The sequence below is a fragment of the Xiphias gladius genome, chromosome 1, assembly GCF_016859285.1.
Source record: "Xiphias gladius isolate SHS-SW01 ecotype Sanya breed wild chromosome 1, ASM1685928v1, whole genome shotgun sequence".
Classification (NCBI taxonomy): Eukaryota; Metazoa; Chordata; class Actinopteri; order Istiophoriformes; family Xiphiidae; genus Xiphias; species Xiphias gladius.
The window spans coordinates 17,568,548-17,595,329 of NC_053400.1; the positions used below are offsets into that span (position 1 = coordinate 17,568,548).

The 26,782-nt window shown below is 38.7% G+C and overlaps 5 protein-coding genes across 6 annotated transcripts in view; all 5 read right to left on the bottom strand.

Annotated features, from left to right (window-relative positions):
- Positions 1–405: 405 nt before the first annotated feature.
- LOC120791656 (cytochrome b-245 light chain) lies at positions 406–4,039 on the bottom strand. The gene is made up of 6 exons (XM_040130230.1): positions 3,888–4,039; positions 3,480–3,549; positions 2,671–2,745; positions 2,468–2,551; positions 2,254–2,335; positions 406–1,820 (listed from the first exon to the last, which is right to left on the bottom strand). The coding sequence occupies exons 1-6, from the start codon at positions 3,943–3,945 to the stop codon at positions 1,632–1,634; spliced, it is 558 nt and encodes a 185-aa protein (XP_039986164.1). The 5' UTR covers positions 3,946–4,039; the 3' UTR covers positions 406–1,631.
- A 332-nt stretch (positions 4,040–4,371) lies between these two features.
- Positions 4,372–8,819, bottom strand: mvda (mevalonate (diphospho) decarboxylase a). The gene is made up of 10 exons (XM_040143298.1): positions 8,569–8,819; positions 8,288–8,358; positions 7,764–7,878; positions 7,511–7,657; positions 7,004–7,203; positions 6,687–6,761; positions 6,314–6,532; positions 5,604–5,719; positions 5,348–5,456; positions 4,372–5,028 (listed from the first exon to the last, which is right to left on the bottom strand). Exons 1-10 carry the CDS (start codon positions 8,642–8,644, stop codon positions 4,948–4,950), a joined length of 1,209 nt encoding a protein of 402 aa, XP_039999232.1. The 5' UTR covers positions 8,645–8,819; the 3' UTR covers positions 4,372–4,947.
- Positions 8,820–10,166: 1,347 nt separating this feature from the next.
- pdcd5 (programmed cell death 5) lies at positions 10,167–13,667 on the bottom strand. Its single transcript, XM_040139370.1, has 6 exons — positions 13,461–13,667; positions 11,632–11,672; positions 11,226–11,287; positions 11,048–11,139; positions 10,873–10,944; positions 10,167–10,793 (listed from the first exon to the last, which is right to left on the bottom strand). Exons 1-6 carry the CDS (start codon positions 13,524–13,526, stop codon positions 10,746–10,748), a joined length of 381 nt encoding a protein of 126 aa, XP_039995304.1. The 5' UTR covers positions 13,527–13,667; the 3' UTR covers positions 10,167–10,745.
- A 330-nt stretch (positions 13,668–13,997) lies between these two features.
- On the bottom strand, positions 13,998–16,041 carry uraha (urate (5-hydroxyiso-) hydrolase a). Its single transcript, XM_040149241.1, has 4 exons — positions 15,857–16,041; positions 14,908–15,047; positions 14,670–14,805; positions 13,998–14,459 (listed from the first exon to the last, which is right to left on the bottom strand). The coding sequence occupies exons 1-4, from the start codon at positions 15,908–15,910 to the stop codon at positions 14,370–14,372; spliced, it is 420 nt and encodes a 139-aa protein (XP_040005175.1). The 5' UTR covers positions 15,911–16,041; the 3' UTR covers positions 13,998–14,369.
- Positions 16,042–20,203: 4,162 nt separating this feature from the next.
- Positions 20,204–26,782, bottom strand: part of LOC120800368 (heterogeneous nuclear ribonucleoprotein C-like) — a 38,354-nt gene continuing 31,775 nt past the window's right edge. For both annotated transcript variants that reach the window (XM_040146476.1, XM_040146557.1), the window contains exons 4-7: positions 24,474–24,643; positions 23,329–23,442; positions 22,044–22,201; positions 20,204–21,527 (exon numbers count right to left, since the gene is read on the bottom strand). In XM_040146476.1, coding sequence (XP_040002410.1) covers positions 21,489–21,527; positions 22,044–22,201; positions 23,329–23,442; positions 24,474–24,643 — 481 coding nt within the window. In that variant the 3' untranslated portion in view covers positions 20,204–21,488. The remainder of the gene's footprint in view (positions 21,528–22,043; positions 22,202–23,328; positions 23,443–24,473; positions 24,644–26,782) is intronic.

A 26,782-nucleotide genomic window follows, 5' to 3' on the forward strand; every position in this document is an offset into this window, starting at 1 on the left:
TATATTTGAATTGGGACAAATATGTTATTTAAACATATGTATTTACATGTTTCTACGTATTCTATTTCAAATTATTACGTCATTTTAAATAGACTTTTTTTTCTTTGCAGTTTGATATAGAAATTTGGATTAGAGTCTATTGTTTTTAATTCCCTTTAAAGTTTACACTGTTGATGTATTTTGAAACTGTTTCAGTCTGTGAATTGAGCTGTATAAATAAACTTATTTTACCTCACTTTGCCTAAAAATCTTATGCAACATCCAGTATTTACTGCTCCCCAAATCATCAGTCTGTTTGAAGTTCTCTCATGCAGCAGGAGGTGGCAGCATTAACTTGAGTAAAGCTGCTTGAACAAGATAGGCAGGTTTTTAAAAACTGTGTATTGTGTTTATTATTAGGTTAAAAGGTTGTGTACAAGATATTATATGAATTTAACTTGTAAATATTCATAAAAGACATTCATGTATAATGATAATAATGTAACTCCAATAAGTACATACATTAGTGGTGTGTCTCACGTTACAGCTCAACAAACTGAAATGAGGAAGTGGCATTGTACCTCTCTGATTTCCACACAGATTCCAGCTGCTTAACCATTCGGCTGTGACCAACAAAAAGAAAACCCTGAGAAATGAGAAAAGATATGACACAAATGCACTTAACTTGTCTGACAACTGGCATTAAGCCAGATATATGATTGTACATTCTATCTATCATGAGCCAACTACAGATGGAAACTTTACAAACAATGCGGGTAAAAAAAAAAACACTTGAGATACACAAGGGAAATTCTAGTGTATTGAAATTCAGTGTTTGCGAAAGGGGGAAGTTGCAAATGTCCTTACTTAAAATAATTTTCCAAAAGAAACTTGTAAAATACCATGCATGAAAGTACAAATGTAAGACAGATAGGTTCTACTGGTACAATGGATTTATTTAAAACACCTTAAAAGCACAGAGAAAAAAAAATTGAAATATGGTTAATATCAGCCTGATACTGCCTAAAGATGTGTCAATTTAATCCTAGCAAACAGAACAGTGAACCCCTATAGTATTGTAATTAGTTGACTTCAAAAAATACTCAAATACAGAAGGGTTAACAAAAGTGTTATATACTTTATACAGTATATAATACATTGTGAGATCAATGCATGGCAACACAACACAACGGATGCAACTGAGTTTAAAATATATGGTGGCAGCAGCAGAAAACAGGTATTGGTTTGTACTTTTATCACAGCAGTAAATATACAACATACAGTCCTTTGACACGACAATATTTATATGTGGTTGCCACTTAGCAGCTATAGCATTTACATTTATCTCCTATGTTTTTTGTTCAAAATTAAAATGTGATATTCACATTTACCCATCCTCCTTTGAATTCTCAGTTCTTGCTGAGAAACATTTTTCCTCTGTATTCAAGATATTTCTCTGCAGGTTGAGGTACAAAGGCATGGACCCGAAATGTTGTCCAGTCACTGGCTTCATCAAACTTCAGAAAACTATTAATTTGTCCAGAATCACAGAACCTGGTGACGTCCCGCTGTGACTGGTTTTGATCGATTGAATTGTACGAAGATCTCAGGGAGACATTGGAAGAGATACAGAGGATGGGGTACTGGACTGGTTACTCGTTGGCGGTAACAGATATGGGGTTATCATAGGCTGCTCCCTCCAGGTCCTCTGCCCGTTTCCTGCGCATCTCTGGAGGAGGTCTTGGAGGTGGATTCTGAGGAGGTTTCTTCATGCTTTCTGCTGGAGTTCGGATCTCCTTTTGTGGAAGAATGGGCTCCCAGTGTTCACCAAGAATAGCTGCCTATAAAAGCAAGAACATGACAAGGAATACAGGTCAGTAATGGTTGGCTACTGTAAGATCAAGTTAAGCGTGATTAAAACATATGGTTAAAATCCCAACGACAATAATGGGATGTTGATTAACAGTGGCCCTTCTCCTGTACACTCACAGTTGTATGTATAATTATGATCAGATAAACTGTGCAGCCTTGAAACATTTCCAACTGTTGTTGACACATTTAGAACTGCTGAAGAATTCAGCCACTCCCCTGAACATCACCTTTCATAACTATAGGGCCACTTCTCAACAGAGTTACCTGTAATGACACAATCTCTTCCTTGTTACCATTTTCCTTGTTTCCATCCAATGGACACTTCCTGCCCCAGCTAGCAACTTTATCAAAGTTGACAATATTTAACCTGCTAGACTGGACAATAATATGCTACCAACTTACCGCAAGGTAGATAAGGCTGGCAATACCGAGGCAGACACATCCGAGAACAGTGGCGAGCATAAAACCTCCAGGTACACAGAGTCTAAGAAAGGCCGAAAGACAGAATAAGATTTTGAGGACAAAAGACAGGTCGCTAGGCTCTTGTTGGAGTGACTGATTATCAATGGGAAGAATGCTGTTTAGCAAAGGAAAGTGGCAGATATGGTGAACTCACGCAGCATGTAAAAATGCTCTGACATAGTAGTTCCTTGTCAACGGCCCAAAAGCTTTTACACACACAGTGAAGCAGTACTGGCCCCTGAAGGAAAACAAGACACAGTAGTGAGCAATTCGCTTTGCTGACGATCATCACAGTACGTGTCCATTAAACTAAAGCCCATATGCTGCAGAACCATTAAAGTATAAGACATCACTTACGTTCTCTCCACACTTTTGCCCTTGGACCTCTTGCTTCTGGGATACTCAAGAAGGCACACAAAAACTCCAGCAGCACTAGTTGACTGTCAAGGCTGTTTCATCTTACATGGTTCACTAAGTCACATAATAACTCTGATAGGACATCAAAGTGCATTTCAATAAGCACCAGTGGCCCTGAAGAGGCTCAGCAGGTGTAGAGAAACGGATGAATGGACTGACTGTTTTTTGATACAAAGGAGAATGTAGAATATGATACGAATTCAAGGGGGGGAAAAATGCCTCTGCCATGTTGTATTTTCATCAGTGTAAAAATATCATGGTTCTTGTATCGAAATGGAGGAACATAAGGCCAGGTTTAAATAATAACTTGGCACATCATTGTGCTCAGCCTACTGTGTAATTTATCATATGTGTAAACACTCTCTTAGGTACGCCTACAGAAAGTATTTCAACTTCTAAAAATGCCATCAACACCATGTAGCTTGCAACTTTTAAATACTATAAATATGCATGTGGTTGATATGGGCAGTGGATTCAATTTACTTTCTCCCCTATATTTCACTTGCGTAAATCACATATGGTATTAAAAGACTGTCATATAAAGGCTAAATAAGAGCAGGAGAGTACATAGCTGCAATTTCCTTCTGCACAGACTTCAGTTTTGGTTCAGAAATCTTACATTCATGATAGCAGATCTTAGAAGGACTCTGGAAAAAGGAAATTGAACATTTCACATTGAGACAATTTAAATGTGTCTCTTCTTTAGATTAAACTCAGTTGTTCTGGTTTATGCCAAGTATAAGAGATACACAGCATAGGCAGCAAACTGCCAGCCCCTGAACTGTCCAGCCACTCCCACGACACCTCCAGTGAGGAGAACTGAAAGAAGGAAACAGGAAGATAGAATAAAAAAATTCAAAAAAAACAACACACCTTTTATGACTCTACACTAAGATACAAGCCCATGTTAAATTGTGTATTGACTTGACTTTGAAATGCAGTTTAATTTCTAATGAAAAAAAACAATTATCTGATGTTATAATGCTGTAATAAAAATCAATTAGTGGCATTTAATGTGTAACCAAACCGGCAGGTAAAAACGTAATTTCCTGTATAAATATTCTGTTTTAATTAAACTGCTCAGAGAGTTAATCGGACATTAATTTCTATGAATAAAATACCCCCCCCCCCACCCAGGACGAAGTTTTTCTACTCACTCAGTCCCGAAGCCAGAGCCTGCTCATTGGCCCACATCGCCCACTCTATTTTCCCCATCGCGCTCAGCTCGACTGAGACTCTGCAGACGACTGGACTCTCCGGAGAGCGACTCACAACGTTAGTCGTGTCTACCAGGAAGTAGAAGTATTTACGAGGCGTGAGGCAGGGCCCACGTTGGCCAGGCCCCTTTTCAGCCTCCGCCGGCCGAGGGAACCGAACCAACCGGAAAGGTAAGCTAACGATCGAGCAAGTAGTGAATGTCATATATAACATTGGTTATATGGTTCAAGTCTAAACCCTTTCAAAGACTGTCCATAGATGAATAAATGACTTTTCTTTTTTTAATACATTTGGCTCTTAGGTCATTTTCCGAAGCACGCTGAGCTAAGAGACTTCTTAATATGCTGTCAGTTAGCAACGAAGCAATGTAGGGCAAATTGAGTATAAATTAATTACCATTTTTATTGGATTTTGCCCTGTCCCTGAAAAAACAGACATACAACACAATTAAAACAAAGCTGGAAATGTCATCTCAACTGTTAATACCATTTAAATGACTGCCCAAAAATCAAGCAACCTCATTTTTATTGACTAAAATATATTTTATTCAGTTTTAAAGAATGAGGTGAACACCGCTCAAGTTGGTACTGTATGTTTTCAAAGGGGATAATGACAACTAATCTTTAAAGTGACAATTTGATGTCAAATAATTATAATAACCTCCTTAAACATACAGAGGTGAACGTGCTCAGGTGTATGACCAAACCCTCCAGTCACACTCCTTAACTGTAATACAATAACTGCCTCTAGATATTGAGAAATGTGGAGAGCTTTGCAAAAAAATAGAAAAATAAAGTGTAATGCAAAGACTGGGAGACACACTAGTCCAGGTTAAAAAATGAAGGGAGAAATATTAGCACCTATAATCGCAAAAGAGGTGCCTGGTTTTGCTGTGATCTGTAAAAACCTATTTACATATGTCAAATGCAAATTTCTATCTCTGCTGAATTGGCTTCATTATTGCTCCAAGGAACTTTGTTTCTTCGGGGCTGCAGGGCATCATGCGGTTTTCTTAGGCAAACCATCAGATCCAAGCAGATGCTGAGTGGGATCCTCCACCACACAAGGGCCTGGACCAGCCTTGAAAACAAAACAAGAAAATACCATATCACTGATTTACGCCAAAGAACAGAATCAGGCTCTATAAGTGTCTGTGTGTTAACATCTAAAATGCATCTAATCTAAAGGTTTGCTCTAATGACATCCAAACTTAAATAAAGAGTACTGTAAGACAAAATATTCGAAGGTCAAGGACTGGATTAACTCTCCAGTGTTGCATCAGTAAAGCAGAACCACAATATGTGCTACAATATTCAACTGTAGTAGTACAACGTAATGTTACGTAAAAGCTTGTTAAAAGGAAATGTAGACATATATCTAAGCTTGTGCATGTGCGTACCTTGGTACTAATTATATAGCTTATTCCCTTTGTCATGGGCTCTAGACCAATGGCCTGCTCCAGGTCTTTAGAAAGAGAAGCACACTTAACTGGAAGACCCTTAATAAACCTGCAGAGAGGGAACAAACACACTTCAAAGTGGCAGAAAGAAAATAAACCTTAATATATACAACAGAGTCATACATTTACTTGGATAAAGTTACTTTGCAGAGAACTATGCAGCGAAGCTAAGTAAGTCGGGTCACTGTCAACTCACTGTCCTCCGTTGGTATCCGGGGGAAAGAAATGTTGAACCACCTGGACAAACTCAGGAACATGCTGCTGTAGAGTGAAGATCACAGCATTGGGCCCTGCATCAAACGTGTAGGCCACCTGGAAGGGAACAGACAGATGGTGATTGTCACATAAACAGGGAGAGGTTTCTGTTCCCCACCCCACAAGTTTCATCGTCATTGCACCATGTCAGAAAAGCATTTCCATGAACTGACACACACTGAGTAGCAGTGATGCACAAGTAAGAAGGCTACAGTTATACATACTGTATAAGACATACACACTGTAAAGTATGATTTTAGGTGGCATGTTTCAGCTCCTTTAACTTCAAATCGTGTACTGTATAATTGGCATGACCACCAACCATTTTCCAAGACATTTCTCAATTTTTGTGATTTTCTACCCTTCAAAGCAGCTGTGTTTCCATTCATGTTACTGTATTTCATTTTGCAGAGAGCTGAAACTACCTTCATCCATTGGAAAATAATAATAATTCAGTTTACTTTCTTTTATTGCCATTGTGTTATCATTGCGTACAAATGCAGTATTTGCTGTACAAGTATTTTTTAAAAAGGTAAGTAGACAGCTATATACATGGATTAATGGAACACTGGATTAAAGCAGTATACCAAGAGGACTACTACACAGTTATTTTCTGTGCATTCTCAGGAACAGAACTGAGAAGTTGCTCACCCTTGTCTCCCCATAGTGCCTGTTATACCGATGCACCAAGTTGATAACCTGTTGAGACACACTATTGAGGTAGAAGATAGGAGGGTATGTGTCAAGGCAGGTGGAATGGAACTGGTTACTGTCCTTCATGGTTAGTTCAGCAAATGCAGTGAAGTCCTTTCTCTGCACAGCTTCAATCATCTCTACCATGCGGCCTGGGACAACAGACTCAGCCCGGTGCTACACACAGAGAAACAAACAATCCCTCTTGTGAGAACCAGTCAGTTGGGTTTTAAATGCAGCGTAACCCAACATACCAGTAAACTCCTCTCCTAACAGTCTGATAGTAATGTTATAACACTCAATAATGCATGATGCAGGCTGTACAAATTACCTTTAAGAGGCAGCTTGTTTGTACACTGGTTTGCATCCCAGAAGTGCTTCCTACTGGCTTCCGCTCAGCACTGGCCTGTGAGAAAGCAAATCAAATTAAAATAACGAGTATGTGACAAGGTCCACAATATGGCACAAATGTGCCAACACATTACTGACTCACATTCATGCTTTGATTCTCATTTTATTGTCTCACACTCTCTCACACACACACACACACACACACACACACACACACACACACACACACACACACACACACACACACACACACACACACACACACACACACACACACACACACACACACACACCTACCACCAGTACAAGGATTCTGAGCTCGGGCCAATGAGTCTCTGGCTCCACCTGCTGGGCTAGACTGTCCTTGCCGTCGTCTTTTTTCCCCATGATCCACTGCACAAACCCCCCATACATACTCCTGCATGCGCTGCCTGAGCCTTGCCGAGCAATCCCTGACAACTCCCCTTCTATGCCAAACACCCGAGCCAGAGTGTAAACTGCAACACAGGGACAACAGAGGGAGTAAGAGCAGAAGAGCCTGGGATAAAGGGGAGATGTATCAAATATGAGATAGACTATTTTATCATTTTGTATTTTGCATAACAAAAGTTCTCCACCGACTTAAATGATACTAAAGTTTGTGCTACAATCCATACTGAAGAATGGGCTCACATAGGCAACATGGTATAGTTTTAACTTTTCTTAAACTATGCTGAGAAGTAGCTGTTGGAATTTCATTCAAATTAGGATCCTAGTGACATTAGTGTAATCTCAGCCATGCCTTGAAACATAGCTTACACTCACCTAGGCAAGCAAATCCAGCAGCTGAGGAGGCAAGTCCAGCAGCAGTGGGGAAGTTGTTAACCGAGCAGATGTGGACTTTGTGAGACAAACCAGTCGAATCCAAACCAGGGTCTCCATCGTTACGTCTCTTCCGTGCTAATCGTCGAACTAAATAGAGAACAAAGAAAAAATTACATGCTTGCACTCTCTTTAAAGCCAAGTTTTTGTCCTCTCTGTGCTTTTTAAGTGGAGAAATGAACTAAACAGTACTCACTCTCTCTGAGACAGGACTGTAGTCTTGTATGGGTTATGTCCTCCTCTTTGCCATTGAGCCATATTCGATCCTCCTGAAATGATCTGCTTGTTGCAACTGTTGTGGTTGTTTTCAGCTGAACAGAAGTAGTAAGACAAAGCAAATCTGTAACAGCCTGTTAGCTGTCTCAGCACTAGCAAAATGTAAAATTTGAAATCTTTGGCGTCAAGATATCTGCACATCATACGATACCATTTATATCACCCATCATGCAGACACAATTCAAAAGCAAGGTCATTATTTTCTATAATCAGAATCGCTACAATGTTTGTTGTTAGATATTTCAAGACTGACCAACCAAACTGAAACTACCAGTGAACACAAAAGTATGACTGAATTAAACTCTGAACAGAAGCAAAAAAACAAAACAAGTAAGAACATCTATAAAGCTGACAGTTTACACACACACACACACACACACACACACACACACACACACACACGATTAATAGTCTGATCGATGAAAATGTTATTTACTTAAATACCTGGTCTTGATGCAATGTGACACTCAACGATGAGTTAATGGGTAGAATTAATTCTTCATTTCTCTTCCCCCCTGAAATGTAAGTGAGTGTTTATGCACAGTGCACAGCTGAGATATTAAACCATATGAATACGTTTGACACCACATGCACCCCAATAATGGCCAGTATTTAGTGAGACATGCTACACAGGTCACCATCCAAGAGACACATATATCGACGGGATTTAGTTTGCTTTGCTTCCTAAAGCTACAAACCCACCACACAAGGCTAACCATACTTACAGTATTTGACGACAGCTATATTCACAGGAGCGGTGCATGTGACTATGTTTGGCTTGTCCATACTGTCCTCGGGCATAGCTGTGCATGTACACCGATGTTTGTAGTGATAAAAATGTACCGGAATAGTCTTAAATACACTGTTTCCGACTTCTCTCGTGTTTTGCAGGTTCACTGTCGCTAACTCAACCTTACGATAGCTTTTTTAGCGAGGTGTCTCGTCATTGGCTGGTGTTGAACATGTGGCTAACGCCGCCGCCAACCAGAGGCGGGCCGTTCTGATGAAACGGACGAAATAGCCAATGAGAAATCATCTGACCACGGTCGTCCGAAAAGGGAGCAAGGACAAAGACCGTCCCACAGCCGGCGTTTGGCTTCAGGGTAGAGTTAACTCAAGTCTACATGAATATTTATTATAATATAAAAGCCTGGAGTAGGGAAATAATTGTTAAATAAAAAAATCAAACTGACTGTAAATAATGTATTATATATCGACAGCTGCATAAAGATGTAAGTACGATTTAAACACTTAAATTCAATGTGATACACAGTGTTGGAAGTAATCAGGTACTTCAGAACAATTTTGAGGTTATTATACTTGAGTATTTCTATTTTATACTACTTACTACTTCTACCATACATTCCATTACATTCATTTGGCAACTATACTATTTACACGCAATACATACAGTATGATGACCTCATTAAATATACAGTACTAAACATTAAACTATCAGAATTACTACAAAAATGTCCTCTATCTTGACCAGTTACATTAAAATGCTGATAAATGCGTTAGTACTGATAATCCAGTAGTTAAACAATGGCAGGGGCGATTCTGTCTGCATAATGAGTTCTACTACTTTTGATACTTTAGGTACATGTCGAGGATAAGTTTTCATACTTTTATGTACGTAAATTTTTCAAATACAGGTACTTACCTTGTCATGAATAATGTTTACTTAAGGGGTTTGAAAACCTCCACAACCTGTGATACAGTAACTGTTTACCCATATAGTTACTCCTTTTCCACTTGGTAATACTGGGACAAAAGTAGTACAAAGTAATGATAAAGTTTAGAATAAAAAAGTTAATTAAAGTATCACTACATTGTAGAGTTTGTAAAATTGATGCCAGCTGCAGATAACTAATTCAGGGCAATTCAACAGTTATAAAAGTATTTCCTTTGGTTATTCAACTCTTGCTCATTATTATATGTTGATTGTGGAAACAACGCTTGCATATTAGCTCTAGTGTGACTGGACTTATCACGGAGCATTTCTTACACATGAAAAATAAAGTCATGTTTCTCCTTCATTCTTTTTATTTTAAAAGTAGTCGGATACATTTGGCAATGGGTTAACTCCTGTTTCTGGAATGAAAACTAAACATTGAAATAGTTGATTCAGCAAAAATAGTTCATCATCCATACAGAAACAGTAAGTTAACTTTTCTGTGGTGGTGAGGATACAGTTTTTCTGTTCAACTCAGTGGAACAAAATTAATGTAAAAACCCAATATGGAAACCTTTTTAAAATGGTTGGACACTTCTTCAAATTATAATTGATCATTTTAGAAATGATTCACTAGAAAAACAAACGTGGATTCAAGGCTTTATTTATTTTTATTTTTTGTAAACCTTTAAGATACATGTCAGCAAAAAGAAATATCCAAGTGCAATATCGAAGGCTAATGGGACGCTGGCCATGAATAGAAAAAAATGTATTGTTTTCACTGAATAGTCTAGATAAATTCATCAGCAGCAGTATGTGTTGCATTTAGTCTAGCCTCATATGATTGAAGAACCGAAGTCAACCATGGTGAAATGAAAGAGAAAAGAATAACTACTGAGAAGGACTAGAGAAGTCACACAGTGCCCTGAGCTGTCAGGGGTGCAACACAAAAACTGCAAATTTGCAGCAACTTGACTGAAAAGAGGTCATGAAAGGAAACCTTATTCGACATTGTGTGAATTCTACCCCACACCACTTATGCCACAACGTCATCTTCACGTCTTTGTTTTTCCCTCTTGGTATGTAATTTCCAGAGACACACAGAAGCTAGTGTGGCAACCCAGGATTCAGCTAACAGGAAAATGCTGGTCAAAGAAACTATCAAGAGTCCCAGTAAAGCATATCCTCTCCAGATTTCTTGGCTCATTCCAGGGCTCCCGTTTAAACTTAGTAATCGTCCTCATCATCTGAATCCATCACCCTCTGTCTGTTGAACTGGCAGAGGATAAACAATGTCAGATGGACAAGAGACTGAAAACGAATCAAACATATGTGACATTTCAATGGAACTTACTTTAACAGTCATTTTTTTCTCCGTTTGCTGACTGACTTTTTCTAGGATCTCGATCAAGCCTGACTCCGAAATCTGACAAAAGATACAATCTGTTCATTGCACTGTTGCCATGTGTAAGAATATAAACATACACCCACACATACAGTGCTTCAAGCATCAGATGTTATTTTCTTACCTTTCCTCCTAACTTCCCATAACGAGCCATTTGAATGAGATAGTTTTCAACTGCATTGGCCTTCTCTGGCTTCACCAAAGCAAGATTGCTCACTAAAAAAAAAGAAAATAAGTGAACATGATTAATTTCCAAAGGGAGATTTCAAATGGATGAAAGATAAATTTTAGGGCACACTTACATCTGGCACGGGCAGACTGGTCTAGGACTTGAGCCAATATAGAGTTTCTCATGTCTGTTTCTCTGTGAAAAAAAAGTAATAATATTCACACATCAGCTCGACACACTACCGTTTGGATTTGACTGATATCAGTAAAAATAAAATAGAGAAATACAAATATTAAACTGTCAGGCCACCATAGCAGCAGGTTAGTCGCACAACTAGTTTTGATATTATATAGTTCTCATTGCATTTCAAACATACTGTACTACACTGTATACTGTAATAGTAATCATCTCGCAACAGTTTGTAGATATTTATTTGAGTTATGAAGAACTTTACAGACCTGTAGAGAAGTAAAGGAAGTGTATATAAGCAAATATTAATCACCATACTTGTATGTATTTATGGTAATTACACATCTTACCTTTGTTTGGCCTCCTCTCCTTGCTGATTATTTGCAGCATCCTGAAAGAATATTTGAGACAGCACTGTCACATATTGGTTGAAGGATATGTACCCTAGTAAGGACAAGGGATTTCATACCAGCCAATATTCCATAACTTTGATAATAGCTTCACAAACTAAGTTAATGACTGTCGAAATGAGTAACCCCATTTTAATGTCTGTATAGATATATTAGCTATATCTTAATCTTGATGAATAACACCAATATTCAAAGGAATATGGCAAGTTGCCATTTAAATGTTCTTTATAATGTTGCAGCCAATTCTGAATTCAGGTCTGTGAAATTTCTGGTTTGGTTCAAAAACTGAAATCTAAGGAAAAGGATTGATCAGGAGCCTTAAGCACTAGAACACAACCGCTACTGGATTACTGAGGCTGATACTGATGAAGTTGTCGGGGTTTACAAAATCGTATAACAATATATCATCTAATAATCGTTTTAAAATAAGTGTGTAACATTAAAAAAGAGTTTTGAGAAGGACCCCTTAAATGTAGTCATTAAAGACTGTTTTAATACTATGTACAAGATATATACCAAGAAAGGTTCTGAGTGGGACACTTTAAATTTGAAAAACAAACTTGTTAGCACTCACTGGAGGACAAACTATGTAATGGTGGCACTGTTTCTAAATTACCTTCAAGTAGCAATGCAACTAATGATTATTTTTATTATCAATTAATCTGCAGATTATTTTCTCAATTAACTGAATAGTTGTTTTAAAATGTCAGAAAACTGTGAAAAGTGCCAGTTATAATTTGCCACAGCCCAAGATAGTGTCTTCACATGTCTTGTTTGTCTGTCAACAGTCCAAAACTCAAAGACATCAAGTTTACTATCATGTATGGCAGAGAAAAATACAAAATCCTCTCATTTGGAAAGCTGGAACCAGCAAATATTTGGCATTTTTTGCTTAAAAGATGACGACTGACTAACTGATTAATCAACTAAGATTTGCAGCTCTAAATAAAATATATCTTAAGCCTTTCTTTACTCTGAACTCAATTTGTTTTTACTTATCGTTACTTATATGTATACCTATAACTGTGTATCTGTGATAAGCTACTAATGGCTGAAACATTGGCCTGGTCAATTCATTAATCAGGCCATGCTGAGCATTGTGTGTAAGTTTGAGGTCCAGTTATGTGACAACATACTGTGTGTTCAGTAGGATGAAACCTGACAACACTGACTGAAATCTGCTTCAAAAAGCCAGGTTTTCATATTTTATTCCTATATGAGGCCAACATATGGTTTTATTATAATGTAAATATATATTCATCACTGTCTTACAGGAAAATAGTCACGTTTTCCTGATTTTATTTTTCAGTCTATTATGTACTAGAGAAACACTTAAGGAAACTGTCCTGCCTTCAGAAAACTACATAGTCTAAGAAAATACTCAACACCAACCAAGCCAGCCATTCTATTGTCTACTTGTAAATTTGGCCAAGAATACGCTAAAATAGGTTAACTTTTTATAACTCGTTGTTCAGTTTTGCTCTGATAACGCTGTCATTATTGGAGCGCTGTCTCCCTTTGTCGATACAAAGCCAGCACTGAGCTGTTGTTGGTTATTACTGTGATTTACTTAGCTCACTGCCGAGTTAATTACAGTTTATTTACATTGAGCACGGCTTTTATAAGAGAGCTTTGTGTGTTCCCTGTGTGTCAGCTAAATTGGTTGAATTGTTGCGACCGGTTTAGCTACACTAGCTAGCAGAACACTGAACTCAGCATCTCCATATAAGGTGGGCACAAACACGCTCCCCAGCTAATGTGTTGCTTACCCCATGCTTTGCCTGTAGTTCCGCCATTCTTTGCCGCCTAATTGCCTCTAATTCGTCGTCTGCCATGGTCTACGAAAGAAATATACACCCAAAAGACTGAAAAAGGATGAGATAGCGTACTAAAATGCACACTGAAGTCCCATCGGAGGCCAGGCCCTACCTAACGGAGGGGAGTGTAATGAACATCGATAAAGCTGATCCAACACCCGGGCTAAAGCAATCGAGCAAAGAGCCAGGTTCCCGAAAGGAAAAGAAGTGAGTGAACTCATACTGGACTAAAGATCTGTGAATTTGTGGAAACATATAAAATAAATGTTCATTATATAATCAGTTATATTATTTTTCATATTATATACCGATTTATTTCACGTTTAGACCATAAGTAATTCTGTTAGGGATAGGGACTCCCTCATGTGCCATCTGACAGGAACTGTCGGGGTTATGTAGTTTCTTTTGAGAACAGAGTACATGTAATTTTTTTATTTTTTTTTATTTTTTTTTATTTAATGGTTTTTATACACAGTGTCCATTTTAGTCAGTTATAGTTGTTATAAAATACAGGAAGTGTGCTGAGTTTTTGAAAAAGATGGATTCACATGCACTTTTAGAAAAGAAAAACATTTTACAGTAAACACCTTATTTAATGAGTTAAAGAAAATATTGTATATCTTAATAACTTTGTAAAATAGGTGTTAAATATTACACTAGCATAAGTACAGTGCATATGAGTAATACTCTTTATTTAATAGCAAAAAGTTATATTGAATATAAAAAAATGTTTAAAATTGAATAATCATTCAACTGGATCATTGTGTGTTGTCAATGTAAATGCAGAGAGTTTCCCCTGCCTGTGGTGTGTAGGACAGCTGATAGATGGAGGTAGCCTCAGCAGTTCATCAGATTTGATGTCTAGCTCCCTCTGTACGTACTGTAAGAAAAACGAGTCAGGAGCAGAGGTACATGGTACTTTTGGCCAGGGTCATCGATAGTGAAGACAATCTGCAACAAAATAAACAATCAATTACAAGTTGACTGACTGATTGTCAAAATTATCAAGATGGTCAAGATGATTGATTAGTATCATATGCATAGAACAGGTTAAATGAGGATACAAATTCATTATTTACATAAATATGATACCACAACCTGCAAGTAAAGCAGCAGTACAGCTGAGGATGTTAAGATGTCTTCACAAAAGCCATTCCTCACCTCAACATAGGGGTAAAAGCAGGTTTCTCCAATACTTGCCCAGTACTGAGCAGTATCAAAACGTATTTTGTACACAGCCGAGGTAAACAGTTGTTTTGTGATGAGTCCTGGGCAACGTCCATCATCATTAGTGGTCCTGTTCAGACAGTGTAAAATTTAACATCTGTGAATTTAGATCTGAGTAATATTTGAGATTCTCAAATGATTATACTTTGTGATCTGTTTTTGAGGTTATTACCCTGTGTTTATCATTCTCCAGGCATTTGTGGAAGGGTCTTGTCGATACAGGCTGAGGGCCATGTTTGCTCCGGGGACTCCCATTGCAGTGTTCAGCACATGGGTGGTCAGAGGACTAGGTGAGCCTGCCATTGCTGTGCTCTACAGAACCGGAAGGTAAGACTTTGAATCGATCAGATTAAATTGGAAGGGGTCACATTAGACCACAATTCCACACATAGAGTACTGTTTTGACCAGTGGCAAATTTATATTCATTAAGGCCTACTTTTCTCAAATAAACATTGCGTTCACATGATTTTAATTATCTATGGCTGTTCATTCTAACTTGACAAGATAAACGCTTAAACATCCCATCTTAATATTATATAGGACGGCTCTATCAAAGTGCTCAGACAATCACCAAGAAAAACTAAGGTGACGGGACTGTTTTGATGTGTATGAATTTTAGTGTTGTGCTTTCTGCGTCCTTCATCCGTAATGAAAGGTGAGGCAAATAAGGACCAGAAAAAAAAAAAGAAAGATGAACAAGCAAATGGTGATTTATTATGTATAAATCTTCAGATAATCAAATAAATGACATGTAATTACCTCTAATAACTACAGTACATGGTAGTTGTTAATACTAATAATAAGACCTGATTGTAAAGTGTTGGTAAATAGAAATCCTGGATATAGGATATTATAATTATGTTACCAAACCAAATTTTAACGTTATTACATCAAATGATCTGTTAGTTCAGATACTGGACTGTTGGCTGCTGCTCCTCACTCATTTCTCACCTCTCAAAATATATCTCCACAGCCCCAGAGTTCATTTAGTTGCTATATAATACGGTAATCAGTACAATTCAAATTACTGAATATTTAATGCTATAACACTCTACATATACCCAGTTTAATAAAAAAAATTACTAATTAATTCTATATTTATTACAAGTTTTGTGCTTACCTTAGTTTCAGGCAAAATATGACCCTGTATTTGCTGCAGCCTGTACGCACTCATGGGCACTGATGACTAAAATCCAAACTGGGTCAGCCCTTTTAACTGAGAAATGTAATTTTATGGTTTATTTAACAGCATCAGAGTTCTATCACATTACCGTCACAAAGTTTTGCACACTGCCTTACTCAGTATGACATTCAGTAGACATGTTCTTATCTTTTTGTCAACAGAAGACCAGTTGTGCAAGAGGTCCTTTTGTCACAGTTGGCCTTCAGCACTTTGAACTTAGTGGAAATGGATGATCACAGCAGACTGCTCTGAGGCCAAGGCTCATGCAGATGAGCATAACTGATGTTATTAAAAGGAACAAAGTCTTTTTTTATTTTCTGACACTAGTATTTTTGATTTCAGGGTTAATGAACTGTCAATATCCAACTTTAAACTTCCCACTAGAATTATACAGATTATTTCACTGACAGACATGTGCTGTCATACCTCCCCCTACAACCCCCACCTCTTATTCTAATGCGAGTGTTCAGCAATAATATTTTCAAATTTGAGTGATCCTTTGGGACTAAAAGTTGACAACAAATGTAACTGTGTATCATATTTAATAATGTTGACTATGAGGTACTCCTGTGGTTTCTTTTGATTCTCACATACCCAACTCTGGTATTTGGCACATGCTGGTCTTTTATCCCAGGACAGCAATGTGCTTCAAGGAGTCTAATGTGCATAGCTGATTATTATATTATATGGTAAAATATTAAAAACTTTGAGCACGGCAGAAAATGGCTATAACTAGAGTTTTCAACTATATCCCACTGCCTTCATAAGTGACTTGAACTTGCTCAGGATAGGGGAGTTTGTCTTCAGTAAGTTAATTAGTCTTAACAATTAACATGAATTATTCAAAACCACATTTCCCCATGTGATTTGACCCAGTTTCTGTTTTTCAAAATTAAAAGACAATTGCACTTCTTCTTGCCTTCATCAGCAAGGAAACATTTGGTGAATAAAGCATAATGTACAGGAGAAGAGTTGTGCGACATATCTTAATATTAATGGCCTTGCATTGAAGCTCACACTTGTCTGGACCTCACTTTTCATGCATTCTCAAAATAAGAAAGTAACAGTTTCTGTTTTTATCAAATATTTTTCCAGTTAGGTAATGACCTAAAAGCTTTATATTATTTCCTGTTTCTTTCGACTCAATAATAACACATAAAGATCTTAAAGTCTGCTCAAAATGATATCTTCAGAGTTTATGCTACACCAAAATATTGTTTTAAGGATAATAAAAACCAACTCATGGTTGTTTTCTCGCTCTGTAGCCTTAACATCTCAGCTCTGTAAATCTGTCCTTTTCTCTCTCATTTATCTCTCTTAGGCTAAGCTGGCATTCAAGAGGGACAGCTGCTGGTGGAGAGGCTGCAGGTGGAATTGTCCTTTTTTTCAGACTTGTGTAAGACATATCTGATTTTGTGTCCATGTAGTGACTCAGCAGGAACCCGCCTCATTCTTTTATGACTGACACCATCTAAAAGCTGCGTCCCGATCTCAGAGCTGCTGAGAGAAAATGGCATTAATCCAGTGACTCCGCTGGTTTCAAGGGGTTATCAGACACTCCTATCCTCCTTCTCATCCAGCATCAGTAATGCCAAAATTGCTTTTTACAATGATAAGATCAGCAGTATCAGAGACACTCGGAAATTATTTTCCACCTTCAAAACATTACTCAAACCTCCACTACCTCAACCAGACGCAATCCTCTCAGCTGATATCTTTGCTTCCTTCTTTAACAAAAAAGTGGCGGCCATCAGTAGCCAATTCTCTGAACCACGAACAGACAACCAGTCTCTCCCCCAGTTAAGGGCACATCACTCTCCATGGTCAGACCTCTCACTGAGGGCAGCACAACGGCAAACAAAACATATAGCAATCCCACTCTGATCTAATGCCTTTCTCTGGTCAATAGCTCACCACCTCCCTCATTCAGCCTTTTAGTTGATGGTAAGGAATCAAAAAATGTAACAGGCAGCAGTCCTACTACAAGTCCTTCTCTGTCCCCCCAGGTCAATGGCGCATCACTTATCTCATTCACCCCTCTCACTGAGAGTGAGGTATCAAAACTCCTGAATGGTAGCCGTCCTATTACATGTGCTCTGGACCCCATTCCCACCAACCTCCTCCAAGCCATATTTCCCACCATTGTGCCAGCAATCACAATGCTTTGCTCCGCGAACATTTCCATTCATATTTAAACAGACTCAGGTGACACCTCTGCTGAAAAGCCTCGACCCGTCTCAAGTTGAGAAGTATCGACCAGTTTCGTTACTTCCATTCTTATGTAAGGCTATCGAAAGGGCAGTTTTCAAACAGGTCTCAGAATTCCCCTCACAGATTGACCTTGATCCAAATCAGTCAGGCTTTAGGAGCAGCAACTCCACTGAAACAGCTCTGTTGTCTGGGACAGAAGCCCTAAGGGCAGCCACAGCTGTAGCTCAGTCCTTAGTCCTTATCTTGCTGGACACGGTGAAAACACTGCATCCTGCTTTCTGTACTCTTCAATATGAGCATCTCAGGCAAAGCGTTTTCTTGATTTAAATCCAATCTCACTGGACATTCCTTCAATATGTCCTGGCATGGACATACGTCCTTATCCCATCCCCTCCCCACAGGGGTGCCCCAAGGCTCGGTGCTGGTGCCCATTCGCTTTGCACTATACACCACCTCCTTGGGTTCAGTTATGTGCTTCCATGGCTTCTCATATCACTGCTATGCAGACGACACCCACTTATACTTGTCATTATGGCCAGATGACCCCACAGTTTTAAAATGGATCTTGGCTTGTTTCTCAGACATATCCACATTGATGAAGGAATGCCACCTTCAACTAAACCTTTCTAAGACTGAACTCTTGCTTATCTCAGGTTCAACAATCTCTCCAAAACAATAACAACATCAAAATCGTCTCTTCATCTCTCAACCCAACTGAGGTCATGTGAAATCTGGTTGTGATGTTTGATGACCAGCTATCCTTCTTTGACCATGTTGCATCTGTCTCCCGGTTTTCCACTCGCACTATAAAACATAAGAAAAACTACCTGACTCAGTTCACCACCCAAGTCTTGGTATAGGCCGTGGTTATCTCTCGGCTTGACTACTGCAATACCCATCGAGCAGGCCTCCCTTCTCGCACAGTGAAACCCTTGCAGATGGTCCAAAATGCAGCGGCATGTCTGGATTTGATCAGCCTAAAAGGGCACATCACCCACTGTTCATTAACCTCCACTGGCTACCCACGGCTGCCTGTATCAAATTCAAGTCACTAATGCTTGCCTACAGATTGACTTCTGAGTCTGCATCCATCTATTTGAACTCAATCATGCAGACTTATGCCTATTCTCGGCCACTCCGCTCCTCGGAGGAACATCATCTGTCATTGCCATCCCTGCACAAAAGATAGTTGCAGTCTAGATTTGTTTGTGGTTCCCCGTTGCTGGAACGAGCTAATAAATGTTATCAGAGCAGGCACTGTTTGTCTTATTGAACAAATTTAGTGCTTAGTACTTACTTCAGGGTCTCCTACTGTACTGAAGCTTTATTGTTGTCCATTACTTGTAAGTTGCTTTGAATAAAAGCGCCTGCCAATTGAGTAAATGTAAATGTAAATGTAAGTTTAATACTGAACTCCTTTCTTTTTTTTAATCAACTGTCTTTGGTAAATTAATTTCTTGACCTGTTGCTGACCTGCGTGGCTGCCATGTCGCTGGATTATGACACTGACAGAGGTTTAGAGTCCCTTTAGTGCTGCTTGGGTAGCGTGCTCTGGATGGAAAATGATGTAGTCTGAGTCCAGTTCATGTTGCTGATGATCGCACACAGTAGCCCTCAAAGAAATGCACACAGTACTAATGTGTGCTACTGTGTACAATCTCCTTACAGGTCAGACAAACCTTTGGTGAAATCATCTAAGCACTGAGGAAAAGATGTGTTGTAGGTTCAAAAATATATGTGATCACCTGATCTAGTGGTCCACTCTGTCTCCAAGCAAGCAAGGTGATATTTACCATAATCAGCCCACCTGTGGACTCCCCAGTTCAATTATCGTGTGATATAGTTGATTTTCACTATATATAATTTGCACACTAAAGATCGGTGGCATATGTGGTCCAGTTTTCTGACATGAGCAATATGAAGTACTAGTTTTATGATTTCCTGATTTCACATGATTTCCATATGTTTGTTTCTCTTTCATTTGTTTCCTCTGTGTCTGTCTTAGTTTTTCAGAATAAAAACACACCACCATGAACTGCATTTAGAGTCAATATGAAAATACTTTTACTACTGTGACAATGAGTATTTCCACTTGGATTATTTTAAGATTGCAACAAAAACATTTAACACCATAAGAATTATAATAACATCATATTTGTCTTCAAAGAAAAACATATGAGAAGTCCTAAAGCAAGATTAAAATCAGACAGCTTAACAATTACAGGAAAGTTTACAATAATACACAATATTACACACTGACCTGGACCTTTGCATGTCTTTAAGTGCCAAATACATCGGGGGAAGTGAGTTGCAACATCCCTCTAATACATTTACAGTAGAGAAACCACTTGTATTTCAATAGGTGTGACATAACAAGGTCATTTTTATAACATTTCTTTCAGAGAGTTACACTCAGAAAAGTAGTATACTGAAACTTACAAGCAGAACACTCTTTTTCTCTCCTGAATGATCAGTGTGATTATCCATTCTTTCAATCATTACTATAATTTACCGTGAATAGCTAAATTCTGATATATTAGAGGTATAGAATAAAGAGAAAGTATTAGTTAAGTGTCAAAAAAAAAAAACCCCCACTGTAAGATCAAATTTGAGAGTGTAAACATTTCTTTTGCTTTCACAGGTCAAAATACTTCCTCAGAGGGAATCTTTCATTTTAAAATTACATGGACACAATATTCCAGTTTTACTCTTATTCTGAAACTGAAAATAATATAAAAGTAAGCTGTTTTATATTGTTTGTGCATTATCTAATAAAAGTCCTTCATAAACAGAAATTTCTTAATTATAAAAGACAAGAGTAAATACTTTAATTTTCCTTTAATTTTATTCTTGCACTTCTAGCAAAACCCTATGACTACACATAAATTAATACTGTATATATAGTCTGATACTAGCATATTCTGCCTGTTTTCAGAAGAAGACTTTAATGTGAATGAGATAAACTGGTAAGCTGGTTGCAAAATGTTTTAAGCAGAGAACTGTATTGTCTCATTTGGATTAATACTGGAATATTGGTGTTCGTGCAAACCAACTCATACAGTAGAATAGGTTAAATCCATGTTAAATTAACCTGCTTCCAGCTGTTCTTTATAATTACTTTCTCGGTAGGAACACTCCTTCTCACTCTCTCAGGCCAATCCTGTGTCAGTGTTTTTGTATTAATTTAAAGTACAGTCACAGAAACTGAGTTGCTGTGACACAGTTAAATGTATTGTGTTATCTGATATGTCCACCCAGTTGGGGAATGAAGATATGAGTGTTGGCTTGGTGGTTGTTGTTCTCTTCCTCAGTGTTTGGCACTTAATCCATGTCACCTACATCTTCTCATTTTCCTCCCTCATATTTCCTCCTCAGGGTCAGAGCTGTGGTTGCTCATCTGTGACAGACAGACAAACAGCGAGCCAGGACAGTGAGAGAATAAAACAGAGACATTTCATTGAAATGCATCTCAGAATGACTAAGTAAAATTTCATTATGTAAGTATAAATTGATTTCACAGTAGTTGAGTCTCAGTAGTTGTTTCATGTCCACATGCCTGACAAGACAGAAACATCTGGTTGTCTGTGTAACTTTACAGCCAAAGAAAAATGTTCTTAAAATTAACTATAATTAAGTTTTAGAGTAAGAGGTAAGAATTTTTTATACTGTTTTTACATAAGGCAAATTAATATCTCTTTATCCACAAAGGGTGGCCCAGACAGACAAAGAACCACTGCTTCAATCAAATTAACAAAAACTGCTGCACCAATTTTGGCCTTTGTCATGAATCTCAATAACATCACCAGAGACTGGTACCATGCTTTAAGGACAATAAAACCAGGAGGGCTGTACCTCACTGATGCACTTTTAAGTTATTCCTGAAAAAGTACAAATAATCTTATGGTGCATTTACCGTGTGGTGGTCGTCATCGGGCTCCCTCAGGTCAGAGCTCTCCCTGTGGATTCGATGGCGGGAGCTGGGTGGAGAGAGGGAGGAGAGGGAGTGCTCTGGGCTGCTGGCTGACAGAGCGTAAGTGGAGCCAGCTGGACTGTCCTCTCTCAAGGGAGACCCTACAACACAGAAGTGAACACATGGAGTTCAGGGAAAACGGTTTGGTTTGGCTCTTAGGTCGTGCTCCGTTTGGACATGTATGTGAAGAAAATACTTGTTTACTGTTGGTCAAAGACAAAAACATCTGTGCACATCCCACTGACTTTGTACTAGATGACAGAAAACAAGAGTTGGAGTGACAGGATGAAGGACAGATGAAGAGATAGCCAGGGGGAAGTAAGAAATGGCAGGGCTAGATAGCGAGGGACAGGGGAATCAAATAGAGCCAGTGATAAATTAAAATGAAGATAAGCACTATCAATCGCCCAAGGCCATTCAAAGCAGATAGGCGAACACACACATGCATACACACTTTTCTGCAGGTGTACATCCTCTTTTGTCGTTTTGTATATTCAGGCTGATGTTATGATAATGACCTGTAGGTTCAAGGTTAAAGCACTGTCTTTGTTTTTTTACAAGAAGTTTTTAGTTTAGTAGCGACTGAGGACAAAGTGCTTAGAAGAAGGCGGACTGCACCAAATGAATAGTATAAATTGTGTTTCAGTTTACAATCAGTTTAATTAAGATTGCAGTAAAAGCAATTTCCTCAGGAAGGATAATAAAGCTTTGTGCTGTTTACTCCCTGAACTAGTAGTTAACGTATTGTGTTCAAACGCCCACATGAGGGCAGCAGCAGCTCTTACCTCCATGCACGCTGATCTGCTGTCATTCCCGGTCCCATGATGTATGTGTTTTCTAAAGCTTCATCAGTCAGTTACCTCAACCACACTGTTTGTTCACCATGTTCCATAATGTGCTCACAACCATAAATTCAGACACCCCTACTTTGATTCAACTTTTTTTTAAATCCTGACTGGAGGAAAATAATTGATTTGTCAGGTATAAAGGGAGTGGCTCCGCTGGTGCAGTGCATTCCCATCCCCCAGTCTCCCTGCGGCACAGATCCTGAATTTTTTTGATAAGGATTGTGACTGGTGGAGCTAATCATGCAAAAATCTGGAAGTGGAATTTGGAAGTGGTATACCACTGGAGTCAGCCTTAAAATGTTTTTGATGTGCAAATAGATTATCTATCATTCAGTCTCACACCCACCTGCCTCCACTGTCTTCCTGAATGAGCTTCTCACCTTTGTGGTCATTCCTCTGTGTGTCCATCCTGTCAAGACTGTCAAGCAGCCCATCGATCTGTGTCTTTATCAGAGTCAGCTCTTTTTTAATCACCTGCAACTCCTCCATGCCCACTGCAGGAACAAAGAGAGAGAAAACGTAAGGGACATTAGGAAATTACACAACCTGAAAATATCTTAAGAGAGAGCTTTAAAGGAAAAGCTCAGCATTTTGGGGAATAGACTCATTTACTCTGATGATTGATAACATTAATACCACTCTCATATCTGCATGCTTAATAGTGTATGTGTCTAGAGCGAGCAGCTGCTTAGCTTAGCTTAGAATAAAGACTGAAAACAGAGGGAAACACCTGGCATGGCTCTGTCCAAAGGGAGGGGGTTATGTGCCGGATTAATTCTTGGCGGAGAGCAGTGACCTTCTGGAGACATGTTGTAACCCTGAGATTCTGGGATGTCACTGTTTTTATGCTAAGCTTTACGCCAACTGTCTCCTGGCTCCAAGTTCATATTTGCCATGTAAAAATGAGAGTGGTATGAATCTTCTCATTTTATTGTCAGCAAGAAAGCGAATGTGTATTTCTCAAAATGTCAAACTATTTCTTTTAAAAATATTAACATTATATCTGATGTTATGAACTACTTGAGCAGCATGTGCAGGATTTATTTGAGTTTCTGATTTACCACTCGGGCTCAGATTTTGGGGTCAAGCAGCCCTGGTTTGAATACAGGCAACTTCTCAAACTGCATTGATTGTTTCCTCAAAGCAGCATCAGTGAAAAAGAGGAAACTGTTTCAAGACTTTTTTAACTTCAAATTCCCAGAGACTGTGTGTGTAAACTACACACAGCATATTTGGTCTGTGATCGCTTTATACTGAAAGGATGAGAGGCAAAAGATCAAATGAGCCTAAAGCTTCCTGTGTATGAAGCACTGCATGGCTGCTTTTTATCAGAAGTATTTACTGTATTAAGCCTTTAAGTTTAAATGCAGAGAGCTTGACCATTGCATTCATGTGTTCACAGTGCGAAGCTGCAGCATTTGATGCAACCTAGAATAAAAACTAAAACAGATGTATTTTTTACAAAACAGCTTTGAGCAGCTTTAGTTCAGTCAAATCTCACTTGCAGTCCAGTCATATTACTCACACTTGGCCGTGGTTGAACTAGTGGAATGGGCTCTGGAGCTTTTGGAGTGGGTTCTGTCTCCACTACGTCTGTGCCCGGAGGAGTAGGTGGAGGAACGGGATCGCTTGGCCAGACTGGGTCCCAGGGGTGAAGGAGACAGGGATGCTGGCACACGCTGGTAGTCATACACCCTGGAAATTTGGTATATAAAATTTTTAAGACAACTCATCTTTAACGGACTGTGTTCATGCAGCTTGTTGTGTTTGTACTTATTTTGTGTGAAGGTGCTCTGAGATTTCAGGCCAACAAAGTGTTTGTCTGAAATTATGATGAAAGGGAATCTCCTCACAAGGAGCTGCAAACAATGTCATCAGCCACATATTGGAGAAAATGACTAAACTGAACATGTAGATGGACAGCAGAGATGATGATTAGGTACTTTAAGGTACTTTGAGCTGTCCATGGCCTCTGTTTCCTGTAAAGAAGTAAAGGACGAAGCTTTTAAAGTGTATGCTCAAAAGATCACCTTAATCTTCATCCAGACTGATAAAGAGCATACTTAAAATAGGGCTGGGTATGTAACTTAATACTTTTTTGGTACAGAAAAATGCATCTGTAGTACAAGGTATCAAAAACTGTCAAGTAAAGAAAGCTAGAATCAAATCTGATTTGAAAGTCTGTTCAGATTATTATTCTTGTTTACTTATAGGACTCAATAAGATATAGGATATTTCATGACTTGAATCAAAATTTTGTGAATTTTAGACTATTTCACTTAGACAACGGTCTTGTATGGCCAATTGTATTTAACATTTTAGAGTTTGCTTTTGTTAAATGAAAAAATAGTTTTGTTAAATAAAACATATATTTCTTTAAGTAAGGTGTCGAAAATGCACCTCTGCCAAAACTTGGTATAATGTTGGCAGTGGCACTAATGTCAAAAAAATTCAAATCTCACCCAGACCTAGTTCAAATAAGGAAGTGATACAAACTAGAAAATGACACTAAAGAAAATATATGTATACAATGAAGAAAACGAGCTGTTCAAGCGTCTCATAGATAAATATGGGTGTTTATATTCTATGTTCATTTTTCTTGTACTTTTTATCTCTGTTTCTCTCATTCTCTCATGCACTGGCGTTGCTTCGTCCCCATGGACAGCTCCATGTTTCTATCTGTCACTGAATGTAATTGGTTCTGTCAGGGCCAATCAATATCTCCCTGCCAAGCTAGTAGTGCTGTTGACAGGAGGTGTATTACAGTCAAACTTTATAGTGGTTACAGAAACAACACTGTGTGTTTGTGCATGTGTGTGTTTCAATAGATATAGAGATTATGTGGTGATTCACTGACCCAATGACCAGGTGAAACCTAGCTAAAGGATCAAAACTAACCAATCATTACTGGGCAAGGCTGCAGGAAGGGTAGGACGTACGGCAAACAAAATTTATATGTGATTTTACTAAGGTTTCTGACCACAGAATTTTTCTGGACACATTATAACTCTGTGTGGTAACAGCAATCCAACTGGATCTAATCACAATCTGGATCTATCTGGATGGAGGAAAGTCTGAGCACAACCTAAATGGTTTCTGCAAAGCCTGGAGAGGGAAAAGCTCCTCTGCTGTGTATCACAAGCCAGCAACAGGGAGGCAAGCTGTCAGCTGCAAGGACTTTGAGTCTGACAGTAATGTAGATTTACTGATTGAGCTGTTAGCCAGTCAGTCAGAGGCAGCCCGGTTTACTGAAAGGTTTTCTCTGTTGTTTTCTGTTCTGTTATATTCTCTGAAGCCTCTCTACTTGATACAGATATTTCTGCACAGACTGTGTTCCTAGCACATCCACAGTACACACACAGGCACACATGTATCACAGTGTCACATTAGGATGAAGTGTATTAGGCCACCATAAGTGTGTAAGATTAGAGGCTTTGAGCATTGTCCATGTGGAGAGACACAGAGACCAAAGACTTATGGGAGTTTAAAGTCCTTTAGAGCAGTTTGCAGAGGCAGATAGACAATGTGTTGTTACACCGGCTTTGAAGTGTCATCTCAGAGAATGGTAGCTCAGACAATGAGAGACTGTAGACGAGTGAGGATTACAGAAAAGTGTGGGAGTGTGTGTGAGAGAGAGTGTTTGTCTCTATGGATTAGACCCCACACGAAAAGCAGCTTTGTCAGCTCGAGCTGTTATCAGTGTGTTGAAAGACACTTTTCTTTCGTGTTAGCACAAGAGGACTGTGGACGAAGTCATTTCTCCCTTTCCCACACACTGATGTGCTCAGAAAGCAAACACAGAAACAAATATGCACACACATAGCATCCATACAC

Excerpts from the sequence above, each read along its gene's own strand:
- LOC120791656 (XM_040130230.1), bottom strand. The coding sequence starts at position 3,945 with ATGGGGAAAATAGAGTGGGCGATGTGGGCCAATGAGCAGGCTCTGGCT. Across the intron at positions 3,550-3,887 it reads GGCTCTGGCTTCGGGACTGA|TTCTCCTCACTGGAGGTGTC; the intron begins GTGAGTAGAAAA and ends TCCTTCTTTCAG. Across the intron at positions 1,821-2,253 it reads CCAGCCTTATCTACCTTGCG|GCAGCTATTCTTGGTGAACA; the intron begins GTAAGTTGGTAG and ends TTGCTTTTATAG.
- mvda (XM_040143298.1), bottom strand. The coding sequence starts at position 8,644 with ATGCCCGAGGACAGTATGGACAAGCCAAACATAGTCACATGCACCGCT. Across the intron at positions 6,533-6,686 it reads AAACAAGCTGCCTCTTAAAG|CACCGGGCTGAGTCTGTTGT; the intron begins GTAATTTGTACA and ends CTCTGTGTGTAG. Across the intron at positions 5,029-5,347 it reads GCTATATAATTAGTACCAAG|GCTGGTCCAGGCCCTTGTGT; the intron begins GTACGCACATGC and ends TTTGTTTTCAAG.
- pdcd5 (XM_040139370.1), bottom strand. The coding sequence starts at position 13,526 with ATGGCAGACGACGAATTAGAGGCAATTAGGCGGCAAAGAATGGCGGAA. Across the intron at positions 11,673-13,460 it reads AACTACAGGCAAAGCATGGG|GATGCTGCAAATAATCAGCA; the intron begins GTAAGCAACACA and ends ATATTCTTTCAG. Across the intron at positions 10,794-10,872 it reads AGAAAAAAATGACTGTTAAA|TTCAACAGACAGAGGGTGAT; the intron begins GTAAGTTCCATT and ends ATCCTCTGCCAG.
- uraha (XM_040149241.1), bottom strand. The coding sequence starts at position 15,910 with ATGAGTGCGTACAGGCTGCAGCAAATACAGGGTCATATTTTGCCTGAA. Across the intron at positions 14,806-14,907 it reads TGGAGAATGATAAACACAGG|GACCACTAATGATGATGGAC; the intron begins GTAATAACCTCA and ends CTGTCTGAACAG. Across the intron at positions 14,460-14,669 it reads GCTTTTACCCCTATGTTGAG|ATTGTCTTCACTATCGATGA; the intron begins GTGAGGAATGGC and ends ATTTTGTTGCAG.